Source organism: Zalophus californianus, chromosome 14, assembly GCF_009762305.2.
Source record: "Zalophus californianus isolate mZalCal1 chromosome 14, mZalCal1.pri.v2, whole genome shotgun sequence".
In the NCBI taxonomy this organism is placed as follows: Eukaryota; Metazoa; Chordata; class Mammalia; order Carnivora; family Otariidae; genus Zalophus; species Zalophus californianus.
In genome coordinates this window covers 31,132,566-31,147,622 of record NC_045608.1, presented here as the reverse complement: position 1 = coordinate 31,147,622, position 15,057 = coordinate 31,132,566, and the positions used below count along the sequence as shown (strand labels likewise).

The 15,057-nt window shown below is 36.8% G+C and overlaps 1 protein-coding gene across 6 annotated transcripts in view; it reads right to left on the bottom strand.

Annotated features, from left to right (window-relative positions):
- The window catches only part of SPIRE1 (spire type actin nucleation factor 1), a 211,802-nt gene that overhangs the window by 136,835 nt on the left and 59,910 nt on the right, over positions 1 to 15,057 (bottom strand). Inside the window, exon 1 of one of the 6 annotated variants that reach the window (XM_027576301.1) lies at positions 9,669 to 9,718. The exons of 4 other annotated variants lie outside the window; for them this stretch is intronic. In XM_027576301.1, the coding sequence (XP_027432102.1) occupies positions 9,669 to 9,713 (45 nt within the window). In that variant the 5' untranslated portion in view covers positions 9,714 to 9,718. Of the gene's footprint in view, positions 1 to 172; positions 283 to 9,668; positions 9,719 to 15,057 lie in introns of those variants that run through there. One more of the 6 variants, XM_027576304.1, reaches the window with a different exon arrangement.

Genomic DNA, 15,057 nt, shown 5'->3' with positions numbered 1-15,057 from the left:
TATCCAAAATATACAGAGCTCTTAAAATTCAATACAAAAATTATACAAGAAGCAAATGACTGGAACAGACACCTAATTGAAGAAGATATATGGATACCAAATAACATATGAAAAGATGTTCAACATTGTAAGTCATTAGGGAATTGCAAGTTAAAACGATCCCACTACTCACCTATTAGAATCATTAAAATCCAAAACACTGACATCATCAAATGCTGGTGAGGATGTGGAGCAACAGGAACTTTTAGTGTTTGGTGAGACTGCAAAATGATTCAGCCACTGTGGAAGACATTTTGGCAGTTTCTCACACAACTGAGTATATTGTCACCATAAAATCAAGCAATTGTGCTCCTTGGTATTTATCCAGTAAGTTGAAAACTTATGTCTACACAAAACCTGCACACAAATGTTTACAGTGACTTAACCATAATTGCCAAAATTTGGAAACAACCAAGATGTTCTTTTAAGAGATGAATGGGTAAACAAACGGTGGTACATCCATACAATGGGATATTATTCAGAAATAAAAAGAAATGAGCTATCAAATTACGAAAAGACATGGAGGAACCTTAAAAGTATTGCTAAGTAAAAGAAGCCAACCTGAAAAAGCTAAGGACTATATAACTCTATGATTTTCTGGGAAAGGCAAAACTATGGAGAAAGTAAAAATGTTGCAAGAGATTTGGGGAGCCAGGGAGGAGATGAAAAGGTGAAGCACAGAGGATTTTTAAAGCAGTGAAACTACGATACAGTAATGTGAGCACATGTCATATAATTTGTCAAAACCCATAGAATGTGTAACACAAAGAGTGAACCCTAATGTAAACTATGGAATTTAGTTAATAATAATAATAAAGACGTATCAGTATTGGTTCATCAATTATAACAATGTACCACACTAATGTGAAATGTAAATAACTGGAGAAACTGGAGGAGGAGAGGGGGATGTAGGAACTCTACTTTTCAACCAATTTTTCTGTAAATGTGAAACTGCTCTAAAAGAAATATTCTATTAATTTAAAAAGAGAAAGATGGCATAGCTTTAAAGTACAGTGTTGGAGAATGGATGAGAAATGGGCCAGAGCAGATGTGGGAAGATTAGTTAGGAGGCTACTATAGTAGAGTCCAACTCAGGGATGATGGTTTCTTGCGCTGGAGTGATAACAGTGTGCAGACAGAAAACGGTGAGGATCTGAAAAGCCTTTTCACAGGTAGAATGGATAGGAAAGAGGACTTGGCAATGCATTAAATGTAGGGAAAAGGAATCAAAGAGATTCTTGAGTTTCTAGCTGGGGCTAGTAGAGAGAGTGGTACTATTTATTGATATGGAAAACTGGAGGAAAAAGAGATTCAGAGAGAAATGGTAAGTTCAGATACCTGTGAGAAACACCATCACAGTTGTTAGATAAGCAGCAGATAGTCCACTGCTATATGGACTGCAGAAGACAGCCATGAGCTGAGGTCACAAAATGGGATTCCTTGGCAAATAATTGATCACCAAGTCAGGAGTGTATGAGACAGCTGAAGGAGAGAAAAATACACAAGAGAAGAAGAATCAAACACTTAATGATTGGCCAGGGGATAATAAATCAAGAAACTAGACTGTAAAGGAGCACTAGTATTAGGTAAGGGACAGAAGGATGAATCAAAAGATTATGATATCACAAAAGTCAAAGAGAGAAAATATTTCAAGAAGGAAGACATGGTCATATGTATTGAATATGGATGAGGTAAGGGAAGGTCTAGGACACATCCCCTGGATTTAAGTGAAGCAGAAGTTACTGGTGAATTTAGCATGGGCAGTCTGGGTAAGTAAACAATGATGTGTGTACACAGCATGATCAGAAATTTTTATGAAGACAGGGGCGCCTGCCTGGCTCAGTTGGAGAGGCATGCGACTCTTATTTTCAGGGTCATGAGTTCGAGCCCCACATTGGGTGTAGAGATTACTTAAATAAATAAACTTTAAAAAAAGTGTAATTTTTATGAAGACAAAGGGAAATATGTGACAGCAGCTAGAGATGAAAGGGGGCAGAGGTAGAATTTTTAAAATTACTTTTCAAGACTACAGAGCCTTAAGCATGTTTAAATAGTGATGAAAAGAAAGTAGAGGGGTAAAGTTGAAGATAATGAAAGGAGGCCAGAGTTACTGACAGGGACAGAATAATTATTCCGTGACCTTTGTTCAGCAAATCAGACCTCCAGCAGAGGTTAGTCACTTCTCAAGAAAACTTAAAAACAAAACAAAACAACAAACAAAACACAACACTCTTTCCCTAAAGTTTAGACATGTTTTTTTTTTTGCCTTTAAGTGGCAGAAAGGTCCATCTGAACATGTATGAGAGTTACTCCTTTATTCACTATTATTTCCTGAGCACTTTCATGTGGATATGTCATAAATTCATTAACATGCCATTCTAAGTCTTTTACCCTCTGACCCCGGTGAACTTTTCCATTCACAGCTCCACACTATGCATATCACTGCCACTGTTCTCATATTACCATACCTTTCTTTATCCATGCCCTCTCTGCCCATGGCATTTCTCTCTGACAAATCCTACCTATCCCTGAAATCCCAGCTCAGTGTTACCTCCTCTATGAAGTACTCCTATTCACTCCAGAATTGATCCTTTCTACCCTTGTCACCCTTTCCTGCTGTTTACCTGACTTTTACGGTAGTACAGATGACTATCAACTGCACCAAAAATGGCAGAATAATCATTCTTTTCAAATGCAGATGAAAAATTAAATAGCACACCTAAATAAACTTTAGGTCAAAGAAGAAAGCTCAATTCAAAAATATTTCATGATAATGAAAATACATATCCAAATCCTTGGGATGCAACTAAAACAGCACTTAGAAAGAAATTTATAGCTTCAGATGACAGACAAACTCCCTGAAAGACCTGACTGACCAAAAGTCGGAAAACTCAACAGTGAAAACTACAAAACACTGCTGAAAGAAATTAAAGATCTGGGTAAGTGGAGAAATACACCAAGTTCATGGATTGAAGGACTAAATGTTGTTAGAATGTCAGTTCTCTCCAAATTGACCTAAAAGTCAACGCAATCCCAATCAGAACTCTCGTAGGACTGTTAGAGAAACTAAAAACCTGATTTAAAAATGTGTATGGGATAGCCAACACAAATTTTGGAAAAGAATAACAAAGTTGGATGACTGAGACTACCTGATTTCGAGACTTAAAATAAAGCCGCAGTAATCACAACTGTATAGTAGTGGCATAAAGGTGGACATATGGAACAGAGAATCCATAATTAATCCTACACTATATAATCAATTGATTTTAAACAAAAGTGCCAAAGTAGTTCAATGGAGGAAAGATATCATTTCAACAAATGGTGCTGTAACAACTAGATGTCTACATGGAAAATAATAAACCCAGACCTCTGCAACATACAAAAAATTATTTTTAAATGCATCATATATCAAAATGTAAAAGTTAAATCTATTACACTTCTAGCAAAAAAACACAGGAAAAATCTACATAACACTAGTAGCTTTTCACAGATTTTAAGTATTTTCTTTTTTTTTAAAGATTTTATTTATTTGACAGAGAGAGAGAGACAGCAAGAGAGGGAACACAAGCAGGGGAGCGGGAGAGGGAGAAGCAGGCCTCCTGCTGAGCAGGGAGCCCCATATGGGACTCGATCCCAGGACCCTGGGATCATGACCTGAGCCGAAGGCAGTCGCTTAACCAACTGAGCCACCCAGGCGCCCCTTAAGTATTTTCTACATACATATTCAGCTATGAATTTGAAATAGGTAAGCATTTGTTATACAAGACATAAAAAGCACTAATCATGAGAGAAAAAACTGAAAACTTAGATTTCACCAAAATTAAAAACTTTGCTCTTCAAAAGACAAAAATAACAAAATGAAAGGCCAAGTCATAAGTCACACAATGGGCAAAATTATCTATAATATATATATGTATATATATATCTGACAAAAGACTTCAATTTAGAATACACTTTTTAAATTTTAGAACTCAGTAATAAAATAATCCAATAAAAAATAGGCAAAAGATTTGAACATAGACTTCACAAAAGGAGATACACAGAAGGCCTATAAGCATGTGAATAAATGCTCTATATCACTAGTCATGATGGAAATGCACATCAAAATGACCACGTAATATTTTACATCCTCTAAAATGGCTAAAATTTAAAAGACGGACAATAACAACTATTGGTGAGAACGTAGAACGACTAGATCTCTCATACATTGCTGACGTGAATATGAAATGATACAAAGTTTGGCAGTTTCTTATAAAAGTTAAATATACTCTTATAATATGACCCACCAATTCTACTCCCAGTTATTTACCCAAGAGAAATGAAAATCTACATCCACAAAAATCCTTGTACGGGGAGCCTGGGTGGCTCAGTCAGTTGGGTGTCTCCGTTCAGCTCCGGTCATGATCCCAGGGTCCTGGGATGGAGCTGTGCATGGGGGGCGGGGTGTCCCTGCTCAGCGGGGGGCCTACTTCTCCCTCGGCCTGCTGCTCCCCTGGGCTCATGTTCTCTCTCTCTCTCCCTCCCTCTCAAATAAATAAAAATCTTAAAAAAAAAAAAAGCCTCATACATAAATGCTCCATAGTACCTTTATTGGTAACAGCCAAAACCTGAAAACCACCCATCAATCAACAGAAGAATGGATGAACAAACTGCAGTGTGCCTACCCAGTGAACTACCGGCCAGTAATAAAAAGGAGAACACTACTTCTCACAGTAACACAAATGAGTCTCAAAAACATTCTGCTGAGCAAAACAGTGAACACAGAAGTACGTTCTGTATGATTACATTTATATGAAGTTGGGGCTGAGGGAGGGATTGACTACAGAGGGAACTTTCTGGGATGATGAAATGGTTGGGGGTGGTGGTTATATGAGGGTACACATTTGTTAAAACTCATTAAACTGGACATTTAAAACATCTGCTTTTGTTATACTTAAGTTACACCACAAAGTAGATTTTTAAAAAGAGCTGAACAAAGTATTTCCACTGTGAAGAGAATATAGGACCAGTAGTCATGAGATGGAATCTGTTCATTATGTGATGTGGGACCCTGAGCTGGTGCCTTAATCTCCACGGATCTAAGCCTCTTCAAGAGTAAACTGAAAGAAAAACCAACTAAAGTCCTTTCTAATCCTGACATCTGTAAGAATAAGAAAACTGCAGAATTGGAATACCAAAAGAAAATACATAGGCTATAAATATATGAAATTTTGCTTATGGAAATGTCATGGTTGAAGAATTACAGAGGTTAACTGGACTTTATTTTCTGTAAGTAGGTTTCTGAGTAAACTGCACTTAAACAGAATTAAAGAAAAATTATATCAACAACTGTCTCTGAAAACCCTAAACATCATAATGGGAACTTGACTGTCCTATTTTGTTGGGACATTCAATTTTGAAACCGGTTCCCAACTTAAAAAACAAAAATCTCAGACCCTAAGGGCTTTTAGGAGACGGAAAAAACCACACATACACACATACAAAAATACAAGGACAATCAAATCTGAACAGCTAGCGACAAGACAGGAATTTTAAACCACTGAGGGGGAAAACTTTATTCACACACACACAGAATAGTGATAAAACTTATTCTAAAATGACTGGAGCTATACATACAATGAAATACTGTTTAGACTTTAAAAGGAATGAAATTCTGATATATGCTGCAACACGGGTAAATCCTAAAAACATGTAAATAAACCCAACACACAAACACAAACGTTGTGATTCCACTTACATGGAATATCCACAAAAGGTAAAGTCCTAGAGACAGAAAGTAGATTAGAGGTCAGCAGGGAGCTGGGAAAGGGGGAATGGGAGCGATGAGATAGTGAGTACAGAGTTTCATATGGGATGAGGAAAAAGTTTTGGGAACAGTGGTGATGGCTGCATAACACTGTGAATATAGTGCCACTGAACTGTACACTTAAAATGGTTACAATTTTTCACTATGTGTATTTCACCACAGTAAAAAGTCTGATTGGGGTTGCTCAGTGTTTTAGGAAGTGCTATGACTCAGCAACACTCAGAAAGGCCTGATTTCTCTTATCTGCAGGGGTTACTAGGGTTTCCAAAAAGAAATAAAGGGACCAATTTATCTGCTTTTCCACCGGAACCACAGCTCTACTTCACACTACCACTCTGTCCGGAGCCCTGAGTGCAGGGTATAGTTTGCTGGAATCATCAAGGCTTTGAATCCACCTGTCACCAGCATTTGACAGAGCTGACCATGTCCTTTTTTCCTTTTTAGTCTTCTCTTGATTCCACACTCCTCTAATTTTCTTCCTATTTGATTGATGACCTTGACAAGAGAAGCTTTGATGGAGTAAGTCTCTGTGGAAACACGAGAAAAGGACATGGAGGCAGTGGTACGGGATAGAAATGGCTCTTTCTGCTTATTTCTGAAATAATACCCTTGAATGGGTGTTTGGTACAGACGCACGGAGGTAGACTGTGTAGTGGGAGAATGTGAAAGTTCTCTTCAGGTTGCTCCTACTTTCCTAAGTGAAAAAGCACAGTTGCAGCTGAGAGTGAGGAGGGAGAGTGGGTGCTGGAGGGATGAAGGAAGAGAAAAGGTTTGAAACAGTTTCCCAGCCATCAAGAAAGGTGGTCCAGTTAAAATTCTAAATTTTATTAGGTCCCTCTCTTGCTAAAACCCTTGACTACTTTAAAAACAAAAACAAAAACAGAGTACACTACATTAAGGAATTTTCCCATAAATCCTGGGCACATGTAGACATTCTTTCTTCAGTCAGAAAGAAAGTTATACCTGGTCTGACAGGGTGTGCACATGGTCTCAGCTGAGCCCCTCGGACTGAATGGCAGCCCACAGTGACTGTTACTGCTGCGGAAGGGACAGAGCTATCTATTACAAATTAGTGTAAGGACTGTGAGCTGTCATTTCATTTCATGCACAAACTCATTTTTAATTAGAACTGGACAATAAGCAATGAGGACAGTGTAAATCCACAACTACACATGTGAGATGCTATAAATATTTGTCAATAACAAAATAAAAAACAAGGTGATACAAGTGAAATCTGTAATGATGATATTCATATTAATAAAATCAAAATCTAGGCACCATGATTTTAATAGTAGAATAAGGCTTATTTATGCTTATTTTCCAATAGCATATACTTGACTGCTTCATTTATATTAAATAGGAAGTGAAGGTCTAGAAAACAAATCAAGTCTTTATTTCTTCAATTAAAAAAGGGAATAAACAATGAATCATGGAACACTACATCAAAAACTAATGATGTAATGTATGGTGATTAACATAACAATAAAAATAAAAAAATCAGAATAAACATATTTATTTTTCCTTATAACATAATTTCCTGAGCAATTTACAGAACTAATTTTATTAAAAACAAGATTACAAAATACAGTGATGGCCCAAATGTTCATCAACTGATGAATAGAAAAAGAAAACGTGATATAGCCATACAAAAGAATATTATTCAGCCATTAAAAGGAGTGAAGCACTGATACATGCTACAACATGAATGAACCTTGAAAGCATTACACCAAGTGAAAGAAGCCAGCCACAATAGGTAATATACTATATAGTTCTATTTATATGAAATGTCCAGAACTGACAAATCTATAGAGACAGAAAGTAGATTACTGGTTGCCAGGGACACTGGGTAAAATGAGAAACAACTACTAATGGGTATAGGAATTCATTCTGGAGTGAAGAAGATATTCTAAAATTGATTGTGATGATGATTGTACAACTCTGTGAAGATACTAAAAACCACTTTAAATGGACAAATTATATGCTATGTGAATTGTATCTCAATAAATCTGTAAAAAATATAATGAATCTTTGTCTTCAAAAACAGCACATTGTATGATGGGGGATTTAGTCAAATCTGGATAAACTGATAGGAACATGCCAGTGTACTTTATATGTACTCTGAGGCCGACTAAAATTTGAGATATGGTGAGTCACAGGAAGAACTACAAACTCCTCTGTGCACACAAGGCCCCTTATGACTTGGGCTCCACGCGCCCCTCTAACTTCATTCCCCCCAATCCTGTGTTCCAGACATGCTCTAACAACTTTACAGTGTTTCATGCCTCTGTGTCGTAGCATATGTTGGTTCTCTAGACAGACCACTCTGGAACCTAACAAATATATATATCCTTCTCTTTACAGTTAAACGTGGTATTTGGGAGTGAGTAGAAGATACTGTTGAACACTTAAAATTTTAACAGTCTCACATATGCTGCACAACAAAGGGACCAAGTCCTATTGTAAGCATCAGCTGATACAGTTTTATGTGAGGTACTATATAAATGTAAGATATTATCATTGTTATTATCAGGATAGATCTGGGGGCACCTGGCTGGCTCAAGTCAGTGGAGCATGTGACTTTTGATTTGGGGTTGTAAGTTTTAGCACCACGGTGGGTGTAGAGAGTACTTAAAAATTCAAAAACAAAACAAAACAAAAAAAACTTTAAAAAAGGGCAGGGAAGCCTGAGTGGCTCAGTCAGTTGAGTATCCAACTCCTGATTTCAGCTCAGGTCATGATCTCAGGGTCGTGGGATAGAGCCTTGTGATGGGCTCCTTGCTCAATGGGGCATCTGCTTAAGATTCTCTCTCTCCCTTTCCCTCTGCCCCTCCCCCTGCTCTCTCTCTCTCTCAAATAAATAAATCTCTTTAAAAAAGGATAGATCTGGAAAAGACATAGAGGAAGGAAAATGGAGACTTTTCTGAGGGGAAAAGCTTCACTTTTCTTATTTCCAGATGATTCTTCTATTTATCCTCAAGGATAAAGATTGTTTCATTAGGTCTCTCTCTTGTGCCTAGCACGACGCTTTGCACATGGCAGGTAATCCATAAATGCCTGCTGAATTACTAATACTTCCCTGAGTTTCCCAGCTAAGTAATGAAAGAAAAGGATTTGAGAATAATCCACAAGTGAGATCAGGAATCCCTGAGAATGGGAACCATGTCCCATGTCATCAAAAGAACGCAAAATAATCATGACATGTAAGTCAATGATCCTATGTTAGTCATTTCCACAGAAAGTTCTCAAACTACTTATTTAAAATATTATTACTATAGTACTTTGAACTAAAGTAACTTTCATCTGAGTTGCTTAACGTACTTGATTAGTAACCATTAATTAAGGTTCCATACTGTACAAAGTATAATTTCCATTTTGAAAACTGGAAAACCAAAGCACTGAAGGTAAATAACCAAGATTAAAAGGTGAAAATAAAAAACTAAAAAACCATGTTGTTTTATTCTATCCTGATTAAATCTGAAAATACCATCCCCACTAATATTTTTCCTTAACTCTATCTACTGACTCAAAAATTCATTAGGAGAGAATAATGTTCTAAACGCTTAGTTTCAAATACAGACAAGGAACTTGATGAACTACGTTTTCAATCATAGGTTTCATTAACAGTTATCTGCAACCCTAAAAGGTTCACATACCCACAAAGTTTGCTCCTTGAAGGTAAATTAATTTCCTAACTCCACAGATGAATCAACGCAAATAAAACAGCATCACGAGTGCAATACAATAAACCAAAATCAAAATCGGGTCTTTTGTGCCCCAGTCAATTATTTAAACCATTATAAATGTTGACTAAGAAAATCAATACCTTAAAAATAGGAAAAAGGTTAAGATCTCCAGTCCAACCACTCATTCTGTTTTAATCTCCTTTGGTTATATGTTTCCAATGATTGATTTTATTGATGCAAAGGCACAGAGGCATGTTCAGTCAAATGATCTTCTGTAGAGCACATGAAAAAGATGTAGGAAAGCTTAAAGAATTATTTGAGAAAAAGGAAAAATTTACCACTGCCCTTTGGTGTTACCCAAACAGTGATAACCAGCTATCCTCCTGCTTAGCTTAATAAATAAATAAATAGATGGGGTGCCTGGGTGGCTCAGTTAAGCATCTGACTCTTGATTTCAGCTCAGGTCATGATCTCAGGGTTGTGAGATCAAGCCCTGTGTCAGGTTCCACACAGGGCATGGAATCAGCTTAAGATTCTCCCTCTCCCTCTGCCCCTCCCCCCAAAAATAAAAATAAAATAAAATAAGATAGATAAACGAGGAGCTGAAATTGTGATAGGTTTCCGTGTTTTAGGGAAACTATGGCCCCACCCCAATTGAGCAGATAAACAGATTACCCAATGATCAATGTTTCTCTTCATAGTCATTAACAGTATCAAGAGAATCACAAGTTGTTTCGAAGTAGAAAAGCTGTCTTAAAGAGGAAAAATCTCAGTCCAAATTATTGCAAATCTAGCTGATAATCACATTATCTGGGGAATATTTTGTTTGTTTCTTAATATATGTATCTGGGCTCCATATCAGACCTATTAAATCAAAATCTCCAAAGTATGGGGCCAGGTTTCAGTATATTTGAAGGCTACGTAGACGATTCTCATGATCGATCACCTATCCATTCTTTGATTCATTCATTGATTCATTCAATAAATATTCACTGAGCACCTATGTACCAGTTACCACACCTGGGGGTGCAGTGGTGAGGGGAACAGGCATGATCTGGACTCTGCCCTCATGGAGCTTAGTACAAGGATCAGAGAGAATGAGTAGCCAGTTGGGGACTGCAACTGGAGAGTGCAGCTCCTAAAAAAGGGGCAGTGGCTTTACTATTTCAGTTGAATGCTTCCATGTAGAAATGCATGATGGTATTGCCCTATGTGATTTTTCAAAAAAGCAAAAGAAGGGGAGGAGGGACCTAAAACAAAACATAACAAATAGATAACACAAAATAAGAGGAAATCAGTCCAAATACATCAGAAATTATAATAAACAGGTAAAGAATGCCTATTAAAAGACTCTCAAATGAGATTAAGATAATCTAGCAACATATTGTTTACCATAAATACACCTAAAACGCCACAGAAAGCTTTCAAACAAAAGGATGGAAATATACGTGCAGGAAAATGCAAGTCAGAAGAAAGCCAGAACAAAGCAAATAATGCTAATGTCCAAAGAAAAGAGAATTTAAGGAGAGCAGCATTTAAAAGAGTAAAAAGGGACATTTCAAAAAAATTATGAATTTTCATGCACCAAACAATAAAGCCTCAAAACTTAACATCAAATATTTTAAATTTAGATTTCACTTTGTTATTAAGATAAAGTGAAAATGATAAATCCTTAGTTGCTAAAGGAAATTTTTAAATATCTTGTTCAGAAACTTATTAAACAGACAAAAAATAAAATTATGATGAATGAAATATGAACAAGCCAAATGGAAAATATACACATACACACGCATGCTTGCATGTGACACAGAGAATAATAAAACATTTCACCCTTCAAAGCATACGCATGATTTTTAATTAGAAAAGGAAAAGTAAATAACCAAGAAACTTCAAGAGAGTAACAGCAGAGAAATGAACAGTGAGGAACCATCAGACAGATGGCTTTCAACAATAGCAGCAATTTAGATGTCATATTGTCATCTGAAATATTCAGACAAGTGTTTCTTTGCTGAAAGCTATTCATCACTTCCACACATATACAAATAAAAGACCAGAAATTTAAATAAAACACTTAAATCATCAAAAGCATAATCATTCTTCACAAATCAGTTATTTTGCCACCATAATCCTAAAACATTAAGCCGTATAGTATAAACTTATTCCCACAAATAATTTGGTTTGACCCATCTCCACATTCACACCTTTGCCCATAAGGTTCACAAGAAATTTGTGAAGTAGGTACAATTATTGTCCCCATTTTACAGGTGAGCTACTAGGTACAGATATATGTGAGGCAACCTACCCAAGATTATGCAACATGTAAGTAATGGAGCCAGGATGTAAACCTAGGAAACTGACTTCAAAGACTGCCTCTTTAACCCAACATGATATTGCCTTTCCCCTTATGCACAGACATGACATTACATCCAGTTTTTCATTAAAATTTATTAGAAACGACAGCTAACATTTACTGAACATGAACTATGTGTCAGTGACTGTGCCAAGTATTTCAAATGCATGGGTATCATTAAATTCTCACAATTCTATCATAGGTATTAGTCTTACCCTACTTTCTTCTGATAAAGAAACTGAAGCACAGAGAGGTTAAGTAATTTGCTCCAAGTCACATAACCTGAAAGTCACATGAATAGGCAGAGCCCCTAAAAAGTAGGTAGCACCTAAGCCTGTGGCAGTCATGCAGTGGTAAGGATTATCACATATAAAATAAGATTCTGAGAGATGATGTGACAAAGTGGGAAGAGTACTGGATTGGGCACAAGCAGACCTATATCTGGATTCCAATTCTCCCACTTAATAGCTGTGAGACTCTCAAGAAAAAACTTAATCTCTCTGGCTTCGGCTTCCCAGTCTGTAATAAGACAATGCTAGCTAGAGTGGTTCCGATATAATTTCAAACTCTAAATAAATTACTAAATATTTATCTTAGTACTGATAAGGCAGCCAAGGCAAATGAATAAAAATAAAGCTGGATCAACAGGCCCAGGAAAGTATTCTAATAGAACCTTGTACCAGAGCAGTTCTCAATTTCTGATTCCAAAGAACATCTTTTCCCTGGGATGCCTGTTAAAAGTCAGAGTCCCAAGGCCTTCCCAGGCCTACTGAATAAGAATTTATAGGGAAGGATCTGGGACTCCACATTGTAACAAACCCTTAAATGACCCTGTGCACTCTGCATTTGAGAAGTACCACTCTAATGTGCACTGGAATTGGCATCTATTGACTTAGGGAGAATCCAGCTCAGTGTAAATGATCTATTCTCTTCTGCTTTCACTTTGTTATTAAGATAAAGTGAAAATGATAAATCCTTAGTTGCAAAAGGAAATTTTTAAATATCTTGTTCAGAAACATCTCTTCTGCTTTTTGAAGTCAGGAATTCCTTAAATTGCTTCATTTCTAAAAAATAACAGCTTTCTTAAGATATAATCACATACCATACAATTCACCAATTTAAAGCCCACAACTTGGTGGGTTTTAGTATATTCACAGAGTTATGCAGCCATGACCACAATTTTTGAACATTTTCATCACCCCAAAAGAAACCCCATATCCATCAGAAGTCACTCTCCATTTTTCCCCAATCCTATCCTCTCTCCCTCTTCTAGACAATCATTAATCTACTTTCTGTCTCTAGAGATTTACCTATTCTGGATGTTTAAAATAAATGGGACATACAAGATGTGATCTTTGTGATTGGTTTCTATCACTTAGCACCATGTTGTAGCATGTATCAGTACTTCATTTCTTTTTAATCCCGAATAATGTTACATAGTATGAATGTACCACATTTTATTCGTCTATTCATCAGTTAATGGATATTTGTTTCTAAAATTGCCCAATTTTAACAGAGAAAATAGGAAATTAGATTAAAATTTTTGCATTAAGATTTTTCCAGGTAGGGGCACCTGGCTGGCTCTGTTGGAGGAGCATGTGACTCTTGGTCTTGTGGTCATGAGTTCAAGCCCCATGTTGGGTGTAGAGATTAAATAAATAAACAAACTTGAAAAAAAAAAAAAGACTTTTCCAGGTAAATATATCAACATACTCAACCTGTTCACTATAGTAAATCTTACTACAGTATTAAAAAATATACTACTTATAGTTAATAGCATACTTTCATATATTATTTACTGATATTAAAACAAAGAGGCTACCAAAACATGAGTATAATCATCACATGTTTAATAGCAGAGACTTTTATTTCTAAACCAAATCCTGTTTTTTCAAAAGCAGTTGTTAAATTCTGACTCTGCCACCAGAGGTTATGGCTTCTGTACTGGAAAATTACCGACATCACTTTCCAGTTCACAATTGCTCTCCTTGTTTCACTTTTTTTTTTTTTTTTTAAGCTCCATGGACTTGCTCCAGTCTACTTCACAGACCTTATTTCTTTCTACTCCCTTTCTTACTTGTCTAGTGCTGACCTACTAATTGTCTTTATAGGCAAATCTGTCAGCTTGTAGAAGCACTTGTATTCAAAGCTCTGGAAAACTACACTGATTTTCCTGAGTCTTTTTTTTTTTTTTAACTTCAGAGTTCTTTTATTAAGCTCTCCATTTAAAACTTAATCCCTGTTTCAATTTAAATTTCTTTTCCCACTTTAGATCGGGTCAAAGTTTTCTTCTAACAATTGACAAATTCCAAGGCACAAACATCTTTCCCACTGGACTCAGTGTGGTCTGGGCCACATCTGCTTTGGTCACTGTTGTATTCTCAAAACCCAGCAGACAGCACGGGTAGTTATTCATATGCTATTCATATTCTTGTTGAAGGACTGAATAACAGAAAATACAGCTTAAAGTAAATTTTTATAGTAATACCTAACATCTGTTGAACTTATTTATGTGTGCAAGGGCCTGTGCTAATAAACATTTTCATACATCATCTATTTCATTCTCATCACAGTAGTATTAAATAGATATTATGTATATTACCCTCTCTCAATTCTAGAGAAGAAGAAACTGAAATTAAAGGAAATGATTAGAGATTAAGTTAGCAGTGGAGACAGCCTAAAAGGCCATGGTCTGCCTCAAAGGCCATGGACATAACCACTGAACAGCTCTATACACACTGAGTCAAAGGCAAAAGAGGGAAAGCCAGGAACAGGAAGTTTAGAAGCAGGGGACACTCGTGACCACAGACCATACCACTAGGGTAGTGGGCCAAGGGACGAAGTCAGAAGGCAGCCTTCTGGGCTCTGAACTCTGGGGGTTCCAGCAGAGAAGGCAGGCATGCTCCTTCTACAACCTTCCCTCAAACACACACAAAGACATGGCGCAAAAGGCACCCAAACTGCCAGTATACATAAAATGTTTCCCTCAGCCCCCGTTGCTCTTATGTGAAACTAGTTCATTCTGAATAGTTCACACCTCATTATTTCTGAAGCAAAAAGCTTCTGTGCTAAACTGAAAACAAACAGAAAAGCACAACCTAAGAAGATTCAGGACAAGGACAGCCACTAATAAGCAACTGCCGGTTCCTTCTGGTTCTAATCCAGTCACAGCCACCACC